Source organism: Rousettus aegyptiacus, unplaced genomic scaffold (genome assembly GCF_014176215.1).
Source record: "Rousettus aegyptiacus isolate mRouAeg1 unplaced genomic scaffold, mRouAeg1.p scaffold_m13_p_1, whole genome shotgun sequence".
In the NCBI taxonomy this organism is placed as follows: Eukaryota; Metazoa; Chordata; class Mammalia; order Chiroptera; family Pteropodidae; genus Rousettus; species Rousettus aegyptiacus.
Window position 1 is genome coordinate 15,982,670 of NW_023416284.1, and position 22,355 is coordinate 16,005,024.

Here is a 22,355-nt window from a genome sequence, read left to right on the forward strand (position 1 = left end):
CCTCGCCGCTCCAGCTCCGGCTTTGCGCGCGGAGCGCTCCCTCCTCTCGGTGCCCCGCGTCCTCCCGCTTTATCTGGCCTTTGCCACCCCGTGTGAAGCGGTCCGCCGCGCGTCGTGTGCAAAAGCCCGCGGGGAAGGGGGAGGGGTGACCGGCTGCAAGGATGCCCCGGAGCTGCCCTCGAGCACCGGTCCCCTGCGTCCCTGGGGCTCGGGGAACCCACCTACTTTGTGACGAAAAGCTTAACCGCCTCTACTGAGTTAGGACTGCGCTATGGCTGCGCGCCCTCACCCCCGCGCGGAGCCGGCAGCGACCCATCGAGAAGTTCTGGGCCCTTGGTTTGTGGAAAACTGCTTCCGGTCCCTGGAGAGCAGGAATGTGCCTCCTGAGGCTAGGGTTGTGTCTTCCCTTCAGGCTGGAGACTCTGAGGGCTTGATCGGTTTCCACTCTCAGGCCGCAGCCTTCTGAGGTCGGCTGTGTTCGGCTCAGGCTAGACGGCGCCTGGGGGCGGGGTCTGCCCCTTCAGGCTGGGGCAGTGGCCTTCTTTAGAACTATTTGGGATTTCCCGACCCATCCTTGCCACCGATGCGACGCCAGTTCCTCGCTTGCGCGCTCCAGTTAGAATCTGGATGACCGACCAGCTTTGTTTCCATCTTCTCCATAAGGCGGAGTCGCTTCCGCAGCAGCCTCCTTCTGGGCAGAGCGCTGACACCACCACCGCTGTCCCTTCTCCCTCGCCCCGCAGCAGCTCACAGGAGCCCCAGGAAGGTGTCAGGCGTGGTGTTCCTCAGGGAGAAGTCGCCCTGTCCTTCACACCGGCTTGGTGGCCCGCCCTCTCGAAGCTGCATCCTCCTACGGTGGTCTCCGGGGAGGTCCGGGACCTGTGGCCCCGATGCTGGCCTCTGATAGGTGTGATCTATATAGAAAGCACTTTGGGTCACTCAAATATCAGGCTGGCAACCTCCCTGGCCAATCACTCCATCACCCCAGCATCCTCGGTCATGGCTACCATGGCTTGAGTATGGCCCTTTACAGAACCTAGAGTCTAGGATGCAAGCCATTTGCCCACACTACTGGGGACAAAGGAGGGGCTCCTTGAGTTTCTTCCCCAAACAAGAGTCATCTTGTTAGGAAACTAGGTGAAGGGGTGATGATGACAGTGGCATGCCTGCGAAGACTGGGCTTTTCCACCTCTTCTGGAAAACCTTTACCTCAGGCTTCCCGGCTTTCCTGGTATGGTCTAAGGCCCACAGGGCTACCTGGAGAGAGTGTTAAAATGCAGGTTCCAGGTCTCTGCATCAAACCAACAGAATCAGAATCTCTAGGTGTGGAGTCTGAGAATCTGCATATTTACAAGATTCCCAGGGGAATTTTCTGCACAGGAAAGATGGAGGACCTCTGCATAAACTCTTGCTGGTCATCTCAAATAAGTATTCACCTGATCTCCCCTTCTAGATTATAAACTCTTGGAGAGCAGAGAAGTATTTTGTGCTTCGGTTGCATTTTAGTTCAGCTCTGAGTGCCTACTGGGCCCTTAATTAAATACCTGTCAACTGGATTGAAATAAAGAAGCACACAAATATCAGGCTGGTCATTCAATCAGATGAGAGTAAATTAGGTAGGTGCAGTTCACAGGCGTTTCTCACTGGGGCATCTCAGTTGTGTTACAGTTTTAAACTGCCTGTGCACAGAGGAATAAATCTTTTATTTGAGGGCAAAATATTTATGCTTTTAAAAAGTATCTTACATGTCCTTCTTGTTCCCTTTAATACGAAGTACATTGTAAATTCTCAAACACAGATTTGCAAATTGGATCCAGATACGTATACATTTTACCTAAAGTTTTATGCCAGATTTCCTTTAAATTAATGCTTTCCCATCATTTATTTTGATTTGTAAGAATTTGACTAATTAGGCTTTGATATACTGAAAACTGCCAGGTCCACTTATATTATATGCCTGGCTCCAGCAGAGATCCCCAGGAGGTCCTAAGTGAATGACCTAGAAGTTCTCAGACCCCAACATTACCTGAGGAATTTTACTTTTAAAATATAGATTCCACCATTCTACAACCAGAGTCTGATTCTGTAGGTCTCAGGGGGGGTCTGGGAATCCATATTTTTTTAGACCTCTGTGTTTGATACTATTATGGAATTATTCTTTATTTTTTATGGTATAATGGTTATAATTTTTTAAAAGAAGCTTTATCTAAAGTACTGAAGAATACAATGACATGGTATTTGGGATTTGCCTTAAAATAATTCCAGTATATGTGTGTGGGGGGGGGGGGAATGACCAATGGTAGAGAAGAAATAAGTATGTCAATAACTACTGAAACTTAGTGACGGGTACATGAAGGTACATTATACTACTCCCTCTACTTTTCCATATGTTTGAAATTCTCTAGAATTAAAGGTCTAGAGAAAAATAAGGCTTCTATGGTGGTTCTATTGCAGCAGACTATGAAACTATTCAAGATTCATTGGAATAATTTTGAAGCCAGTTTCCTCTCATGCATCAAGATCTTAACGGAAGCGTGTTCATCTAGCACGCTTTACACCACCCTTTTGTGTTCCGGTTTGCAAGGACAGGCAGAGCCCTTCATGTGGCAAAGTAGAGAGTCCTGTCTTTGCAATTAACAAATATCTTCTGGAATTTAAATTTTAACTGATTACAGAGCCTTGACTGCCCTCCCCTTTCCCTCTGATAAGTGACAAGAAAGTAGACTGACATTCCTGTTTGCAATGAAATCAGCAACCTGGAGAAATCTGGAGCTAGAATGTGGACAGATTGTAATACTGCTTCTTGTGATTTCAAGGTGATAAAAGCCTTTTGCTTTTTGATCTCAAATTCCTTCAGTCTTCTATAGGAGGATACTTTAGAGCAGGAGTCACCAACCTTTTTGGCACCAGAGACAGGTACTCCTATGAGAATCTAATGCCTGATGATCTGAGGTGGAGCTGAGGCAGTGACATTGGGGAGCAGCTGCAAATACAGATGAAGCTTGGCTTGCTTGCCCACTGCTCAGCTCTTGTTTTATGGCCCAGTTCCTAAAAGGTTACGGACTGGCACTGACCCACAGCTCAGGGGTTGGGGGCCCCTGCTTTAGAAGGTAAAACTATCAAGAAAAGCAAGTGTGTGATTATCAAAAAAGGATAGTGGCTACCTCCAAGTGGAAGGGGGAGTTACCATGGGAGCGGGCACTTGGAGGGCGTCTAGGGGCTGGCGATGTTCTTTTTCTTGATCTTCATGCTGGCCACACAGGATTTTATTTTACAATAGTTTATTATGCTCTACAACTAGTTTTGTACAATTGTAATATTTTAAAAAATTTGTTTTCCTGCCTCAGAACTTGAGAAAGGACTAGAAATGAGAGCAAAATCTGATTCCCTGAAATCGAAGTTAGGGACTGAGCCTTGTAAAAACTCCCAGAAGTAAAAATGGGCAGAGATGGGAGGGTTAGAGGCACTTTGATAAAATGAGTTGCACAGAAAGGAAATGCTAGGTTAAATATTCTATCCACCAAAAAATATTAAGAGCCTTAAAGATCAGGCAGTATTCCAAGCATGAATACTTGTCTGAAGTTAAATAGCTTTCTTTATGGCAGGACTGCTCAGAGGCCTTAACTTGCTGTGTTCTGACTGTTGAAAAGCTGGGAGACTCCAGTGTTTCTCAAATGTCTATCTCTAAGGCATCTCAGACCAAATTAATGCACCACCTCTGATTCGCTCAGCTTCATCTCTCTCCCAGCCCCTTGACCCCTTGTTCATGGAAAGCCTTGGTGCTACTTCGGCCTTGGTCATCGCCTCATCCCCTAGCACTGGTGGCTGTCCTGGCCTTCCTGGAATGAGTCTGGGCTCCAGCAGAAGCTCCCTTGTGCCCACTGCAGTAGGGGCAGCAGCAGCTCCAGCACCCAGGCCCAACCCAACTGGATCATGGAGATTCTACTGCTCCCACCACCCACAGAGCCAAATGATGGTATTCCATGTAGCTTAGCTTCCTCAGCAGCTTCCCAAAGGGGCCAAGTGATGTGACCTGGAAGTGCAAGGGGATTAACGCTCTGGGAAACAAACTCTAACCCTGAAACAGGAGATAAAAGGAGCCAGCAGACAAAATTCTCTCTCTTCCCTTTGAGTCAGTTGTGTTCTTCACGACCTGCTAGAAATAGCTCACACGACTGAGTAAGAAACAGGGTCTCCGGTGAAGCTGTGCCAGCTCAGTCATGCTACACTATTTGCTTCCCTCATTTCCTGCCTTGTTTCCTCTTTCCTTCACCTTGGTTTCCCTGGGATTCTACCTAGACTAAAACTTTTAGGCTTTGCCTTAGGCTCTGTTTTCTGGAGAACCAAAGAACCAGGAGTTAAACCTGTTTCTTAAGGGTCATCTCAGGGCCAGTTTTCCATGAAGCTCTAATTAGGAAATGCTCATTTAAAAAGCTCCTCTTTTAGTGGGATAGAAGCCCAGCCTTGCCATTACACACTTCCTACCAGGCCTCGGTCCATCCACTCTGAAATATCCAGAAAAAAAAAAAAAAAAAAAAAGGTCGAATGAAACCTCAACTCCTTTGGTAATGACAGGAAGAGAGCGCTGTGCATTTATTAAAACAACATATAACACAAACTCAGTTACCATACCCTATGTCAGGGATAGGCATCGAAATACAGTACATTATCCCTTCCAGGCCTGTGAGCGCTACCCAGCCCTCCTAGCGAAAGGAAACGGGCGGCAGTATCGACCTGGCTTCCTTCCCCCCTAACAATCTCCAGTCACACAATGACCAGACATTACCATACAAAAGTTTCTTTACAAAAAGCACCAAATTGGCATACATATACAAGTATATACAAAAAAAAATCACATTTTAAAAATGTACAAAATATTCCATTTTGCACCAATGTAGAAAAGTGTCCTGTGTGATTATTTCAAGCACGTTTCCAATTCTGGTTCAGTGACTGCTGGACACAGCGGTGGAGGTCCTACCCCTAGTCCCTGCTCTGAGCAAAGAGAAGACACACCTCCCCATTGCCCCTCTAGGGGCCCCGACCCCTCCCACCCTGGGCCTGTCACCAAGGCAGCCGGGCCCATCCCTACCCTCCCCAGTCTCTCCCTCCCAGCATCTAGAGGGTCTCTTCCTCATCCAAGTCCTTACTGGTGTCCTGAAAGAAAAAGATGAAGAAACACAAGGTGAGACAGGGACTCGGGGGGATCCAGGGCTTACCAAGCTAAAGCGACAAAATTATCAAACTCCAATTCCTGCCTGGCTTCTTCCTCTTTAAACCAAAATAGAATTTAGTTGCCAAAAAACTATGGATGGCACATCAAATACAAAACTGGGCCTGAAAAATAACATTAGCAAACACGTGCTAATTAGCAACTATGGCCTTCCTATGTGCCAGATACTGTGTTAAATGATTATCTAGTTTACTCTCCACCATAATCTTTTGAGGTCAGCACTGTTATGCCCCCATGCATAGATGAATAGCCCAAGACTCAGAAAGGTTGTGAACTGTTCGAGATCACACCGCTAGTCCACAAGAAAGCTGCGATTCAGAACTCTTAACTAATAGTCTGCCCAATTGGCAAATTCAGATGCCTACGGGGGCCAGCAGATGGGTGACGCGGGTGCAGAAAGCAGGCAGGCTGACAGTGGTGGGTCTGGGCAAACTGGCAGGTGCATGTCTCATCCAAAGCGGGCAGCCACTGCCCAGTGCCAGCTCTCTGGAACTAGGCAGAAGGGTGAGCCTAGCGTTGTTAGCTCTCTGCAAATTTTCACAAGGTAGAAATCCAGATTCTTAGCTGGAATCTCCTTTTTAAAAATCTCCTAATTTTTAAAATGTTAGCAAGTGTTTAAAAAAATTTAAACACTGTACTGGCCAAACAAAACACATTGGTAAACCAAGCCTGGCTCACGCACGACCTGTCTTTACCTCTGTTACACATTTAGATATAAAATGGGAGCTTTTTATTATGAATAGTTTGAGGGTTTTTTGAGGGGGATAAAGGGAGCAGGACTTTACCCTTCAAAGGTTTAAAACACATATTGAGAATATCATCACACATTGCAATCATCCCGTGTCCAGCACAGTGCTGCGCACAATTGGTATCTCATGTTGTTGAACAAATGAATGAACACATGAAAGAATAGAGGTAGATGGACTTCTTACCTTCTTCCTTCCTCTCTATGGACTCTTCCTCTTCCTGATCTTCTTCTTCTTCAATGTACTCTTCCTCTTCCTCATCTGTGTGTGACAAAGAATAATAGTGTTAGGATAGGCCAGTTTCTCAGAGGAGCCGCTCAAAGGGGAACCAGGCTGGAGATGGCACTGATCCAAATCCCTTCCCATACCCTGTTGGGGTAAATGGGCCCTGCAGTGACATCAGTGGTCCAGGGGGTGAAGAGCTTGCCAAACCCAAGCTGCACAGACGTGGGCTTCCTTCTTCCTCCGCCCTTCCCTTCCTTGCCACCCCACTTCCCCACCCCCAAGGGAGAGAGGTTCAAAAGGCTCTTTTTGTTCTAGTAGCAGCAGCAGCTTCTATCGCCTGACCTGCCTATGACCAGAGGGGACCTTGGGAGGCACCCTGTGCTTCTGCATAGCTCTCAATCAGACAGATAAACATCATCTGTGAAGATGGGACAAGAACACCTTGATTCTCGGGGATTAGAGTCTTTGTCTTGAAGGAATTTGCCCGGCCTTTGGAATCTGCTTGTCTAGCACTTCCTGTCCAGTTTTCCTCATTCCTCAGCCCACACAGGGGTGCAACCTGTGTCCTCACTTCCCCTGCTGGGATATCACCTTCAAGCTCTGCTCACAGGGAACATGCCTGTTACCTATCTCCTCTCCCAAGACACTTTCTTAATACTTTGGGGCCTTGAGGGGGTCACCACACAGTCAGAGCGTTAGTCAAGAATGTCTAGGGAGAGGCTCAAAAGAATTAATGTCTCCAGATGACAACAGAAACTACATCTTGAAGTTGCTTTGTTAAATGATAGAATTTATAAGCACTTAGTGCCTGGGATATAGAAAGTGCTCAATAAATGGTAATTGTTGGTTCTCTGCCCATTTCCCTCTGAGGAAACTGAGGCTGAAGGAGATGATGGAAGGCAGTTCAGGTCTACACAATGTCACACTGTTCAATATACAATCCAGTCTTGAATATCTTAGCTTTGGGAGGGTTAACAGTGGAGCAGGTGATCTACAGTAACGGCTAATTTACCGAGCAACAATTATGTACCTACCAGGCACTGTGCTAGGCTCTGGGCTCATCCAGAAGTTGAATGAACACATGTGACTGATATCTGGGCATATTGGCTAGAGTATCTGCCTCCACACAGGGGTCAGTGAGAGGGAAGCCCATTTCCAGGGGTAAAGCGGGGAATCAGACAAGTAGCATCACCACCTCCTTTACCTGTCCCAAAGTCAATGGCCCTCAGGGTGTCTGCTATGTGCTCTAAGTCCAAAGTAAAGTAGTCCATGTTTTCAAAGCCCTGCTCTGTCTTCCCCAGCTGGCAACCCTTGGAAGCTTCCACAATGCTGTGGGAGAGAGAGAGAGAGAAAGACAGCAAGAGCAAGTGCAAGCAAGAGAGAGAGAGAGAGAGAGAGAGAGAGAGAGAGAGAGAGAGAGAGAGAGAGAGAGAGAGAGAGAGAGAGAGAGAGAGAGAGAGAGGGAGAGAGGGAGGAGGCGACCAGGTGAGATCTCTGGGGCTCAGTGCAGGGAGAGGGTGTCTTAGCTCCAACTCACACCAGTGCACATGCATGTGCCCACGCCCAGGCCTTGCACCCAGATGCTCCCCCTGGAGAGGCGGAGTGTTTCCTCTTCAGTCACAAGCAGAATGGATGATCCAAGAAAGCAGGGGATGCAAAAGCCAAGAAAGCCAGCCCGGGGTAAGACTATCCCAGCAGCTTTAAGGCAAAGGGAGAGGCCCACTGGACAGAAGTCAGAGGCCCTGATGGGAGCTAGGGCCTTGGATCACAAGCCCTGTGGAGACACTGACCTTTTGATGAGTTGCTTGGCACTCTGTTGGGGGAGAGAGAGCAAAGGGTTAGGATTGCATTAGGCGTAGCCCCAGTAAATCAGCAAAACCAATGACTGGGTGCTTCACATGGGTACTTGGTGCCATTCCCTAGCCCAGTTGTAACCTGCTCCCCACCCTGAGCTGAACAGAACTTGGATCTTTTTCTTCTGTCCATGGTCTGCACAGGTCTTGGTCATCACCCTAGGCCCCTCCCATCATCCTGGCAGGAAGCTTGGATTTTAGGGGTATCGGTCTAAACACCTTAAGCGCTGACTCTCCAAGATGAAAATCATCCTAATCACTTTTTATATCCAATGTCTAGCCGAAAGCCTGGCCTACAGTAAGTGCTTAGGAAATTTTTATTGAACTGAACTGTGGAAACTTATAGCCGATCCTTATCTGTCTCCAACAAGCTCTTCTAGGTCAGGGCTGTGTCTTGCTCATCTCTGTCTCCACCTCAGTGGCTGACCTACAGTAGATACTCAATTAATAGTCTCTAGGTTTAGGTAGCGATTGTTACATGCCCATTTTACAGATGAGGAAACCGAATCTCAGGGAGGTTTAAGAATTGCCTGAGGGCACATGGGAGAGCATGACTTAAACCTTAGATAGAACTGTCGAGTTGAAGTGACTCTGCCCACACCCTCCTAGTCCTGCTCACCAAAAGGAAGATGGCTCCACCGGGCTCATCCAGAGACTGGATGGCTGTCTCCACCAGCTTAGTGGACTTCTCCAGCTGCTCCCGGTACTGCTGGATGAGGGCCTCGATGAAGTTGAGCTTCTCCTCCTGCTCCTGCGTGATCCGCTGCAGCAACTCACTCTTCTTCTCATCCAGGATGGCATACAGCACGTCGAACTTCTGGCTCAGCTCTTCCTTCACCTGGTGACTGTTCTCCTGTGGACAGAGATCTAGGGGTCACACCCTGTGGGGTCTTCCTCCCCATAATTCCTTCCTGGAATGGGCATGCTAGGAACAAAGACTCTAAAGCTGGAAGAGGTCTTGCTACATCCCCATTTTACAGAAGACGAAATGAAGGCTCAGCATGGAGAAAGGTTTCACAGCTACTCAGTACATGTTTGGAGTCTGGCATAATGGAAAGCAACCCCCTTCCTCAAACATAGAGACTCTATGGTCAAAAAGGGATAACATATATTCTGGGCTTCCTGTGTGTCCCCAGGTCACACTCTTCCCCCATCTTAGGACCAAGTCTGGCTTCCAGAAGCTGTGCATCAGTTGGTCCTGGCAGAAGTGGAAAAGCAGCACCCCTAGAGGCCTCGTTGAGGCTCCCTTCTCACTAATGCAGATGCTACCTTTTAGTTTTCTTACCTGTAAAATGGGTATAATTAGCAGCTCATCAGACTGGGGGATCTAGTCACCTCTATCAGTTTTGGAGCCCCTCCACAGGTGGCAACAATGTTCCTCTCTTTCCTTTGAACCTATCCTTCGCATAGCTTTTTGCCCACCAGCAATATGATGATCCGTTCCCCACATCTCATTTCCAGGTCCCCACTCCAAGTGGAGATAGACAATCAGAGATGCTTTTGCAGAACTAGAAATGTTTCCTTCTGCCGCTATGGTCTTGCTATTCAAAGTGTGGTCCATAGACCAGCAACTTGGGCAAACCCTGAGAGCATGTTAGAAACACAGAATCTCATGCCTCATTCCAGACCTACTGAATCAGAACTTGAATTTGAATAAGACCCCAAGGTGATTTGTAAGCATTTTAAAGTTTGAAGCCTTGGTCTACAGCACACCAGAGAACAAGGCTTTAAATACTACCAGTGCTAAAAACAATACTGGGAATGATGTGCGGGACATAGTCTGAGATTAGGAACTGCAACTGTCTTGTTCACCACTCCAGCCCCAGCGCCTTTGGCAGGGCCTGACACACAGCTGCACTCAAGAAGCATTTGTTGAATGAATGGATTAATGGATTAGTCAGTCCCTCTCAACCATCCCTGCTTGAACTGCCCAGGCTCCAGGATCCAACATTTAACCACAAACCATGGGTGAGTCTTTACCCCAGAGGCTGCACTGGAGGCTTTAAACCCCCAGGCAGAATTATTCTGTCCCCTCACCTTGGTCACTCGACTGGAGTCCTCCAGCTGACTGATGATGGTTTGTACACGGTCATTTCCGGCCACCAGCATGGAGATACAGTTACTCAGTTCAGTCTACATAGGAGGAAGAGGTGGGGGATCAGGAGAGGAAAGACAGAAATAGTCCCAGGGCCTGTCCTTTCGGGAGTTGGCAGCAAAATGGCACTCTCAGTCCCCTTTCTGCTAGAAAGAGCCTCTAGTAACTGTCTGGCCCCTCTTTCTTTACAGCTCAGATCCAGGGCAGAGAATATCAGAGAGATTCTGTTGCCCTTATTTTGCAGATGAAGCACAGAGAGAAGTGAGCTGCCCAAAATACATAGCAAGGTACTGGCAGAGGAGGGGCTTGTTCTAGGAAAGAAAGGACAAAGAAAGAGTTGAGAGTTCTACAAGAGATCGAGAGAAGAACAGGTGAATAAGAAAGAGCATGGAAAGAGGGGCCACATCTTATTGCACAGACAGGATAGTGGGTCTCCCATAGACTCAGACACACAGGGAGAGGGCTCTCATCTGCCTCTTGCTGCAGGGGAATTTGAAGACAGGGAGAGGTGACCAGCAAAGGAAGAGTTATCTAGGGCCCAAAGCACACTTTGGTATAGAAGTCATGGCCTGAGAAGGCCCCCGGTGGCCTGGCCCTAGGGTCTAGTCTCTCCCCTGTGGCCACACCCAGGTGCTCTCAAGTGGCTCTAAGTATAACCCATGAGCTCAGCCACCTCCCCCAGGAAGGCAAGGGCTGCTGTCCCTGTGGCCTGGGAAGTCCCTTCAGAGGGACCATTACTGAAAGGCCGCTCAGCAGATCTACAGGGATCAAATCCACATCCTGAATCATCAGGCCATGCCCTGTAGGCCCAGGCTGTGGTGGAAGTGGCTCAGGCCAGTACCTTTTGTCCCTGGAAGACACTCTGCAGCGGGGCCACCTCGCAGGCCTTGTGGGCCCCAAACACCTTGCACATGGAGCACGTGGGCATGTCACACGTGAGGCAGTAGATGTTGATTTTCTCGTCTTCGTGCTCCTTGCACATTGGGTGGCTACCCTTCTGCAGAGGCCGACTGGAGTGGAGAAGAATCACAAGTCACGCAGTGGGGGTCCCGAGTCTCTGTTTCCTCCCCAGCTCCAATCACAGCTCCACCCCAGATCTATGACCTGACCTCTCAGTGGTTGGCTGTCCCTAATTCTTTTCTTTTTATCCTTTGGGGACCCAAGACCAGGGAAGCCAATGACACCAAGTCTGTCCCCATATCCTAGGATTCAAACTCCGGTGATCTGGAGACATTTTCGAGAAGAGGAAACTGGGCCCCAGGAAGGTGAATTGACTTGCCCAAGGTCGCCCAGCAAGTCAAGGCAGAGGAGGCTAGAGTTCATTTGCTCTAATTATAGTCATCATAGCTCTTGGTTTCTGCAGGCTGGGCTGTGAGTGAAGCAATTTATATTCATGGCCTCACTGAATTCTATATTTAATCCACCAGACTGTAACCTCCATCAAAGCAGGGAAACTTGCCTATTCTCTTCACTCTTGAATCTGCAGTGTGCAGTGCCTGGCACAGAGGAGGTGGTAATTAAATACAGGTAGAAATAATAAATTAGTAAGCATGACACGAGGGTGCCCCGAGGCTCAGAGAAGGAAGCAGTTAGTCCGACAGTCCAGCATAAGCCTTGACCTCGGCCAGAAACTCTCTCCAGAGTCCAGTCTTTTCCTTCTCTTTTTGCCCAAACACACATTCTTAGAATGTCTTTCTCCCTTTGTCTCTCTCTCCACTTAGGGTCTCTGCTATGTTATCTATGTTTCTCTCAGGAAATCGGTCACTTCCTACTTGAGAGTCAATTTGGGGAGTGGAAGGGGTCTAGGACTTATCTCCCCAGCCAGACTGTACACTCACTCAGAGTCAACGCCTTGTCGGCAATACCTGTGATTTCCCAGCTTCTAATATAGCAGACATCTCCCAAGCCCAGGCTTTAGCATCTGGGTTGGAATCCAGATTTTCTGCATTTAATTCATTCCGTGACCCTGGACAAGTGCTTTCACCTCTCTGAGCCTTCGTTTTCTCCCAGAGCTACTGGGATCATGGCAGGAGTTGTCTATACTGAATGTGTAGTGCCTGGCGCAGGGCAGACCCTCGATAAAGGCATTGTCATCCAGGTATACAGAAAGGCCTCAAAGGGTTGGAACACACCATGGTCTTCACAGGTCGACACTGGGCGGGCTAATCTTTTGGTGCGATATTGATTTTATTGTGATTGTAACGATCGACGATACGTTTGCATCGTGAGACAATAGCTGTTAGGCGTGTTTATCATGGAGTCAGACAGGCTCCCACTCGGTTTTACCACTTGGACACATCTCTGATCCCCTCTGAACTTCCATTTCCTCATCATAAAATGAGAGTAAGAATGTCTTACAGAATTACTGTGAGAATTAAATGGGGATAATCCATGGAAAACATTTAGTACAGCGCCTACACACAGTAAATGCTCAATAAATATTTGAGATTTTTAACATTTTCTTTACAAACCCTATTTGACAGTCACAATAACAAACCTTACTGTTCCCTCTGTAGCAGGGCAAGTGAAGGCCCAAAGACTTACATAAGATCCTACAACACATGAGTAACAGAGTCAGATCAGACCAGGCCAGGGCTTTTTCTCGCTAGGACTGGTCTGTCACCTTTCCCTGGGCAGGACGCTGCCTGCAGGCAGACATTCGGTAATGGTTTTGGACAAGAGCTGTGAGGACAGGATGCCCTGATTTGTAAAGATTCCCCTGGTAGCTGTGTCTCTCTCCAGCATGAGGCCCAACACTAGCCAACCTCCACCACGCACAAACTCTGCCTGAGGCGGAGCCGCTGTTCTACAAGGGGGGAGAGACGGAGCTCCATCGACTGGGCCCACGCCCAGATCTTCCACTTCCCACCTGGGAAACCCTGGGTAACTGACTTCACCTCTTCGAGTCCCGGCTTTCTCAGCTGTGAAATGGGGATGATAAAAGTCAGGCCTGCTCCAAAAGGCTGCTGTGAAACAGCAGGAGGAAGCATTCCCAGGGCCCAGGGCTGTGCCTCCTGGCACACGGAATCATAGGGCACATGGATTCATAGCTGTTATCACCATAGAGAAACTGGCTGTGTTCTCGCTGGGCACTTTCTCTGCTTATCAGGGCCGTTTATCTGGCCCCAGTGCCTCTGTCACCCTCTCATATCTCATCTTTTCCCTGGTTCCTGTCTCAGTATTTTTCAGGAGGGGAATTCCGCCTGGGCCATTCACTGAGTGATGCCAAGAGTTAGGCCCAGGGGGACAGAGTGAGCCTCTGTTCCGGCCTGAGGGAGACGGCTCTCTGGACTGGCTAGTGTAGCTTGTCCAGCCAGGGGACTGGATCTGGAGTAGATAAAGGGGGAAGGAGCCTCGGAGAGATGGGCACAGAACAGCTGGGGAGGGAGGATGGGCTCCCAGCGGCCGAGCGAACTGACCTTGAGCACTCCTGCTTGTAGATGTCAATGATGTTCTCCACCAGCAGATTCCTCTGCAGGCCATACACTCCATGACGATCCATGATCACCTCATGGCGGCAGGAGGGGCAGCGGAAACGGCCTCCAGACATGGACATCGAGCCACCCCGGTTAGTCCAGTAGGGATTTGCGGCCTGCGGGCGGCAAGGGCAGAGATGCAGCTTGGGCTCCCTTCTCAGCCCCCTCCCCTTCTAACCTCCGATTATCCTTCCCCCTGCTTACCCCAACCATTCTTGTCAAACCACATGACCTTGCCAAATCGGGAGTCCCTGTCCTGAGATGGGAGGCAGCCCACTTACCCAGGGGGCTTCTGAGAAGCAACTAAGCAATCAACAGGTTTGGGAGTCAGCAGACCTGGGCTCAAATCACGGTTATTCTAACAACTTTGGGCAAGCAACCTTATCTCTTTAAACCTTGGTCAAATTGGCATTATAATTGGAGCCAGTTACTTTAAAGATAAAATAGTGAGAGAACATTTTGTAAAGTGCTTCTGGGGAACCTTGAGTCCTGTCTCCCAGGCAGGACATCACTCTCATTCCTTTCTTAGGGAGATGAAGCCCCTCCTGCCTTATATTAAACAACTTCGTAAGGGAAGATGTCTCCATGCCTAGTGCCTCCCAGCCACCATTCTCCTAAAGCTCTGGGCCACCTGCCACCAGGGAGCTGGCTCCAGCCCCAGGGGTCTGGTTTCTCTCTCCTCTGCTTGCCTCCCTTACTTATCGCTTAAGGCATTTGACTTCTGATTGAAGAGTCAACTGCGGTGCTCAGGGCAGAGAAGGCGGGTGGCAGAGCCGCAGGCAGGGTGGGGAGGGGAAACATGCGTCATGGAAAAGGAATGGGCGGCCAGAGCTGCCTCCCCAGACCCCTCGGCCCAGTCCGGAGGCTGATGCAAAGGTTCACTTCACAGGGGAAAGAACCGGCCCCTGTTTAGAAGGGTCCTGGGCTAAGAGAGATGGGCTAAGAGAAAAGGATTCCTGGACCTGATTTCCTTTCATCACAGGAAAGCCGAGTAGCCACCTGGACCCCCAAACAAGGCCATGCCCAGCACTGACCTGGAAGATGTCACTGGCACACTTCCGGCAGAGGTTGTGCTGACATGGCAAGATGACCACAGGCTTGGTAAACATCTCCAGGCAGATGGGACAAATCAACTGCTTCTCCAGGTTCTCCAGGGGGCTCCCATCCTGGATCAGGCTTGATTTATAATCCATACCGCTGGGAGGTGTGGGATCCACCTGGCCGCCTCTTTTACCTGTCTCGCTCTAAGCAGACCTTGGGTCTTGCCTTTGTCACAAAACTCCCACCGGGAGCCTCTTGGCCTGCTTCTCTTGGCGCCCGAATTCTGTCTTGGTCTGAGGCCCCTCTGATATTTATAGCTGGACCCAGGTCACATGAGCCCCAGGAGGGGACCAGCTGAGCATTCTGGTGCCAGCACGGCTGGCGGGGCTTGTGTTTCCTTCAGGCCTGCAAGACCAGCCTCTCAAATCACATGTAGGGATGAGCAATCGCTGTTCCCCTGGGACGGGGGTCGTAAACAAGAACAGCCTGTTCATGGGCAGACTTACGGGAGGACTAGGGAACACTAGGATGGTGAGTTGGGGATGGGACACAGAAAATGGGCCACTGGGATTTGTGGGGTTAACAGCCAGTGCCCCCTTACTGACCACAATCAGGTCTATCCTTCTTCTGGAGTCCTGGGCAGCCCCTAAGATGAGGGGGCACGGGCTGCCCCTCTCTCAGAGCCCATCCCTCTGCCTCAGACCTGAGTATAGCATGTTGCTGGAGACCCTGAGACCCCTATCCCGGCTAGCCTGTCCTCCCACCCCTAATGCCACTAATGCCACTTTAATGCTGAAAGGGCTCCTTTAAAACATAGTCCAATCTCCTCGTTTTGTAGATTTGACCCTGGGGTCAAATAAGGACCTTATTCAAAGTCAAAGAAAGTGAGTGGCAAAGCTGGGAATCTTAATTCATTCATCGGATATTTTTCTGAGTACTAACTACACAGCAAGCACCAAGGTGACAGAGAGGTGAGTAATCCTTTTCCCTGCCCTGAGAGGCTCACAGCCTAGGGAGGCAGATAGAAATAACTAAGCCCTACCTAGTCACTTGGAAGTTATCCACATGCTCCCCTTTGCATCGATTTAATGTTTTCTCCATGTCCTTCTGGACATCTTCCATGGTGGCAGGTAGAAGGCATGAGAGCAGTTCTAATGGCTATTTTTAAGGTAGAATCTCATGTAAAGGGACATTAGGGCTACCAGGTATAAGGTGCTGGGGTGAGAGTGGGAACAGTGACATCAAGCCTCAGGACATGCCTAAGAGAGTATGGAATATACAGAAGAAGTATGTCCCAAAGGGACAGAGGGAGAGTAGGTTTGCTGGCCTCAGCCTGGAGAGGAGCCCTACGTCAATACCTGGTGAGTAGTAAGGGCAGAGAAGCCAACCTTGGGAGTAAGAGGGCAAAGAAGAGGGGAACCAGTGAGAGAAAGAGAAGGAGGCCTAGAAGACAAGCGGCTGGGTATTTCAAGAAAAGGGTAGTCCCCTCAAAATGTTAATAGTTAGTTTTTGCTGAGCACTTACTATGTGCCAGACACTTTGCTAAGTGCTTTGTACGCATCATTTCATTTCATCATCTCAACAATGTAAGAACTATTACATCCCTGAAAAGGATTCCTGGACCTAATTTCAACATGGGGGCAAGGGGTACCCCAACACTAACAAACAATTCTTGGACACCAACATGGTATCCAAGATTCAACTCAATTCTGACACTATCTACCTGGGAGATAACATCAGATTCCACAGGTAAAGGGCTCAGTCCCACAAAACCACCCCCCACCTCAGACATCAGCCCAGACTCTTACCTATGCTGCTGACTGACTGGCTACAGACTGCAGGTTTCCACGACCCCCTCTCCTCAGATTCTATTAATTTGCTAGAATGGCTCGCAGAACTCAGAGAAATATTTTACTTACTCAATCAAAGATTTATTATAAAAAAGGTATAATTTAGGAGCAGCCAGACAGAAGATGTTGTAGCCGCCAGCCCCCGATAGACACACGGACTACCAGAAATCAGTGAGTTATAGGAAACACACTCTTTATTTAGCCAGTTGGGTCTGCCAGGGGTACGCAGACCCCAAATCAAGCAGCCCTGAAATGTAGAGGTACCGGGTTTTTAAGCCCTAAACCCCCATTCTTCATCCCGTTTGAACACACAAGTCTATTTTTCTTCTTTGTACTGTCAACCTACAGGTCGGTTATGCGAGCAGGGGTACAGAAGCAGAAGGCTTATTGTTAGATCATTATGTTCCCATGGGCAATAGCCAAGCAGTAATTTTCCAACCAACACAAAGAGATGCATAGGGCAAGGTACGTGGGAAGGGGCAGGGAGCATCCAAGCCTTCGCCCAGTGTGCTAGTTTCTCAGGACCTCCTGGAAGCTCTCCAAACCCTGTCCTCATTACAGACGTGATTGATTAAATCACTTGCCATTGGTAACTGATTCAACCTCCAGCCCGTCTCCCCTGCCCAGAGTCGGGAGGAAGATGGGGGAAAATGTTCCAACCCTCTAATCACCACGTTGGCTCTCCTGGCAACCAGCCCCCATCCTTTGGTGCTTCTAAGTCACCTCGTTCACATAACAGAAAACTTTTATCACTCTTAGCTGGGAGCCAGAAATGGGCAGGCGAAAACCAAATATATATTTCTTATTATAAATCACAGTATCATACTCCTTACTCTACAGATGAGGAAACTCGGGCACAGGGAGGTAAAATAACTTGTCTGAGGTCACACAGCTTATAAGTGGCTCTGGGACATGAACCTAGATATGCTTGACTCAGGAGCCCAAATTTCTCCTGTTTCTACTGAACTGTAAAGGTCAACAATGCCAGGGCAGCCAGGGGCTGGAAGAGGATGAGGGTTGAAAAGAGGCCTTCCCTTCTTGCTCACAGCTCAGTTTTGTGCAGGCAGCATTGTACTCCAGGAAGGTGGGCCTCTCCACTGCCACCGAGAACAAAGGTTTAACTATCACGATAATCCCATTTTCCTTTGCCTAAAGATAAAAAGATTTCCTCCCTGTTAAAAAGTCAAGTAGAAGAAGAAAGCTTCATTCTTGCCTTCGAAGGGGGTTGTAGGTATCATTTCATCCTGCAACCAAGATAGGACAAGTCTAGGAAGAAATCTGTCCCTTGAGAAGGGCAAAGGAGAACCAGAGAAAGTACTGGGGTCCGTGAGGCCATCATCGTGCTGCCCACCTCCTTCACTATTTAAGATGTGACATAACAAATGTCATCACAGTGTAATTATTCTATTACTTGCGGCAGAGAGTTCTCTTTATACATTCATGATTTCAACTCCTTTATGCTAATGACCCTCACATTTCTAATTCCAGTTCAGACCACTCTCTCCCTTAAACTGAAGATTTGTTGGAGATTTCTACTGGGATGGTATAATAGTGCCTCAAACTCATCATATCCCAAACAGAACATAACATCTCCCCCTACTCCAAGATCCTCCTTCCCTTTTCCTCATTTCTCGTCTCAGTGAAAAGCACGACCACCCACCCATTGGCACAGACCAGAAAGCTGAGAGCCATCCTTGGGCTCCCGCTTCCTCCCACTGCACACCCAGGAAATCTCAGCATCAAGCATGGCTCCATCTTCGCATCTCATTTGTCATCCTCCCCTCTGTGAATCTGACTCTTCCTCTGAACTTTGAAGACTTTAAGGGCAAGGACTGTCTCCAATCATCTCTGTACCTCCAGTGCCTGGCACATGGTAGGCATTCAACAAATGTTTTTTTAAATGAGTGGAGAAGTGAATAAATGAGTTAAACAAGGGAACAGTAGAGTCATGGTAAGACTTACGGGAGATCAATGTAGTTGAGCAAGGTTTTTTTTTTTGGCTGAGATGGTACAACCAATGGAGAGAAAACGCTGAAGATTAGGGGCGAGAGGTGATGGAGTAAATTCTAAAGCCTTGGGAAGGAGAGGGGTACTCTGACTTTTGAGATGAAAGGATGAGAGAAAGGAAAAGATGGAGGTAAGCGACAGTGATATTGGGAGGTTGAGAGAATGGTACTCATATCAACGACCTTGGTCAAGAGAGTCGAGGTCAATTTCTAAGGCTGAGGCAGGGAGAAGTGTAGCATGAATGGATAATGGGAAAAGTTTGGACCAGCTACTGTGAAACACAGGAGGAAGTACCCAGAGAAGGCTGGAAGGACTGTCTGGGAGCAGAAGAGCCTCGCTGATGTTTCCCAACATAGATTTGCCATTTGAGAAGAGCCATTCACATGGTTCTGTTGACTTTCCCCAGCCACACTTGGCACTCCAGGTGCAAAAGCCAAGCAAATGGACAGTGGGATCTACTCCAGCCTGGGAGCTGGCAAGGCCAGCACTGCTGAAAGTCAAGGGGTGCGGAAGGGAAATTCCCACATGGGCCATGCTGGGCATCAAAACATGTCCTGTCATTTAATCCTCACAACAGTCTGCAAGGCAGTTATTATGATCTTCATTTTTCCCAGGAGGAAACAAGATTCAGAGAGTTAATAGCTTGGCCAAAGTCACACAGCCACAAGTGGCAGAGCCAAGCTAGGGTTCACATCCAAGGCAGCTTGACTCCTAAACCTGTGCTCCTAACACTGAAGCATGTATTGAGTGCTTTTGCATGCTGGGCACTGTGCTAAGCCTTTTCAATCCATCCTCTAGTTTTCAAAATAACTCAGTGAGGCAGGGGTCATGATATAGTCCCTGTTTCACAGCTGAGCTACAGAGGTTTAGCGAGGTTAAGTCACTTGGCCAAAGTCCCCCAGTCAGGGAAGTGGCAGAGCCAGCATCAGAAGCAGGAAGTTAAAAACCAGTATCACCACCAGTTATTGGACTATACTATAAAGTTATGGACTGATAGATGAAAAGACAAACTTTAAATATCAACAGTGCAGCTGAGCCTAGAACTTTTAACTGCTGTGTTTTACTGTTTCCCTCTCTGCAAGCCTCCTCATTTATTCCTTTTATTGTTTATTAATGAAAAATTCAAATATACAGAAGTAGAGAGAATAGTATAATAAACTCATGTAACCAAGTCCATCTTTAATCATTAACATTTCCCCAACTGTATTTCACCTGTAACACCATTCCCTACATGCTTCTTTTTTCTGAATATTTCAATCTTAGTTATCAAGTTGTTTCACCCCTAAATACTTCAGTAAGCATTACTGATAAAAATTATTTTTCATAATCACCATGTCATTTTCATACCTAGCAAAATCACAATAATTTCTTAATGTTATCTAAATCCCAGACCATTTTCAGAAATTGTGGATTGTCTCAAATGCCTTTTTACAGTTAGTTTGTTCAAATCTGATCCAAAGAAGGTCTTACATGAGGTATGTTGTTTTTGTTTCATTTATCTCTTTTAATCTCTAACACTAGCCTTCCCTCCCATTCTTCTGTGCCTGTTGAGAGAATGATTCTGGGTATTGGGATTCTTGTTTTGATATACCAGGAACTGAATTTCAGAGAGGTTAAGTGATTCGTGGACCATCACACAGGTAAGAGACAGACTTCTCATTTGGGACTACCCCCAAAGTCTGTGTTACTAAGGGAAGGAGCTTTATGTCTGCGGGGATCCCAGCTGAGTAGGGGGCAGGAAAAGCAGCAGGGAAAAGGGTCTGGGTTTGGCAAGAGAAAGGGAGAGATGGAAGGTAATTGTAATCACATCACTATTTTTGATTGATTTAATGCTTGCAAGTGGCTGGGCACTATTTCACTTAGTCATCACAACAAATACGAGTTGATCATACTTATCTCCATTCTACATGAGGAGACCGAGGCGCAGACTGGCACACGGAGTTGCCCCCAAGTCCCATGGCTAGTATAGGCAGAGCTGATTTAACCCTAAAGTCTATGCCCTTTGATTGTCACTCGAGAGGGGACTTTTCAGAAACCCTAGATCTTGAGGCCTCTCGGTTGGGGTAGAGAGCCCTGGCCCGGCGCCCGGACACCTGGGCTCCCTCTCTAGCTCTGTCACAGACCAGCAATGTGATGCCAGCCACCTTCAGTGTCTTCGTCTGCCAAATGCAACAACTGAAAGAGATGACTCCCGAGGGTCCTTCCCCCTCCCCACTGGCAGGGTTCTCAGAGGAGCTCTTCCCAGGATGGATGACACAGGCCTGGGGGTGGTGATGCTGGAGAGGAAACCACCCTCCATCTCCCCTTTCACTTCTGCATAGCTTGGTACATCACTGAGCAGGTCCTTTCCACGTGAGTGCTGTTCTTTCTCCTCCCGGCCCCCACGACCGACCCTGGAGGATGGGGTCTGCCCTGCCTCTTCCTCTGGATTTCCCCCCTCCCCAAGCCTTTGTGGTGCCTAAAGCACCCTCAGAGAAAAGAGTAGGGGAGCTATTATTTTCTTACAGTTTGAGATCTCTGTCACATGCTTCAAAGTCATCCTCATTAAAGAATCATCCCAAATCATGGGATCAAACAAATAGGTCATTTGATCTGGAGGCTAAAGCCAGAACAGATGTGACAGATAGTTCTATAGGGTCTAGGGCATGATGCAGTACCCCAGGAGCCAGGGAAAAGTCCCCTGGCCCACGATCAATGGAAAGGGGCTTACTGCTCAGGGCTGGGAGCCCCATAGGCCTCTTTCCTCTGTCCCCAGGTCCGACAGTTATTGCAGGCAGCTAACTACAAGGGCTCTGGGGAGTGGGTGGCCATTAGAGAAAAGGACTTCCCCAGGGGACATGGGTGTTCATAGGGTCTGAAGGGGGCTCTACATCAATGATCCTGAAATAAAGTATTGAAAGTGCTTTATTAACAGATACAATAAACCCTGACTAAAAGGCCCTGTGACTGCAAAACAACACAGTTACTATGGATAACCCTATGGTCTGTGTATTAACTATTGTTGCAAAACAGATTTTCCCCAAACTTAGCAGCTTATAACAATAATAAACATTTATTATCTCAAACCATTTCTGCGAATCAGGGAATCAAGAGCAGCTAAGTTGAGTGATTCGGCTCACTGTCTCTAAGGTGTCTGTAGTGAAGATGTTGCCTGGGGATGCAGTCAGTTCGTCCTACGGCTTCACTGGAGCCGAGAATCCACTTCCCAAATGGCTCACTCACATGGTGGGCAAGTTGTGGGGAGGCCTCAGTTCCTCAGCACACACACACTTCTTCACAGGGCTGCTTGGGCATCCTCATGGCATGGTGGCTGGAGAGCAATCCAAAGGAGCAAGACAGAAGCGGCAATGTCTTTTATGACCTAGCTTCAGACAGCACACACCACCACTTCCACGGTATTCTATTGGTCGCACAGACCAACCCTGATACAGTGTGGGAGGGAGCGCACAAGGGCATGAATAACAGGGGCAAGACTTATTGAAGACCATCCTGGAGGCCGGCTAGCACAGTCTGTTCTAGGTGTTTTACAGCTAGTCATTTATTTATTAATTTATGCGGTCGATACTATTATCATCCCCATTTTACAGATGGAGTCACAGAGAGATTAGGTCACTTGCCTAAGGTTACATTTCTAGGAAATGGTGTGGGACATTGTTAGGGACTGTCTTCCCCCTAAAATTCATATGTTGAAGCCAATGTGATGGTATTTGGAGATGGAGCCTTCGGAGATAATTAGTGTTTAAATGAAGTAATGACTTGGGGCTCTAATGCCCTTAGGGCTTTAGATACACAAGGGCCCTGCCCCTACGCCTACACCCCCCATGCACAACTG

The 22,355-nt window shown here is 48.2% G+C and overlaps 1 protein-coding gene across 3 annotated transcripts; it reads right to left on the minus strand.

Moving 5' to 3' along the window:
- Positions 1-4,561: 4,561 nt before the first annotated feature.
- TRIM63 (tripartite motif containing 63) lies at positions 4,562-16,689 on the minus strand. Of its 3 annotated transcripts, XM_016129829.2 has the most exons (9): positions 14,660-16,688; positions 13,569-13,741; positions 10,991-11,159; positions 10,092-10,187; positions 8,674-8,907; positions 7,992-8,014; positions 7,406-7,530; positions 6,163-6,237; positions 4,562-5,154 (listed from the first exon to the last, which is right to left on the minus strand). In XM_016129829.2, the coding sequence occupies exons 1-9, from the start codon at positions 14,816-14,818 to the stop codon at positions 5,144-5,146; spliced, it is 1,065 nt and encodes a 354-aa protein (XP_015985315.1). In that variant the 5' UTR covers positions 14,819-16,688; the 3' UTR covers positions 4,562-5,143. The 3 variants fall into 3 exon arrangements, with proteins under 3 accessions (XP_015985315.1, XP_015985314.1, XP_015985316.1); XM_016129828.2 differs by having other exon boundaries at positions 4,562-6,237; positions 14,660-16,689; XM_016129830.2 differs by lacking the exons at positions 4,562-5,154; positions 7,406-7,530 and having other exon boundaries at positions 6,186-6,237; positions 14,660-16,687.
- Between the last annotated feature and the right edge of the window lie 5,666 nt (positions 16,690-22,355).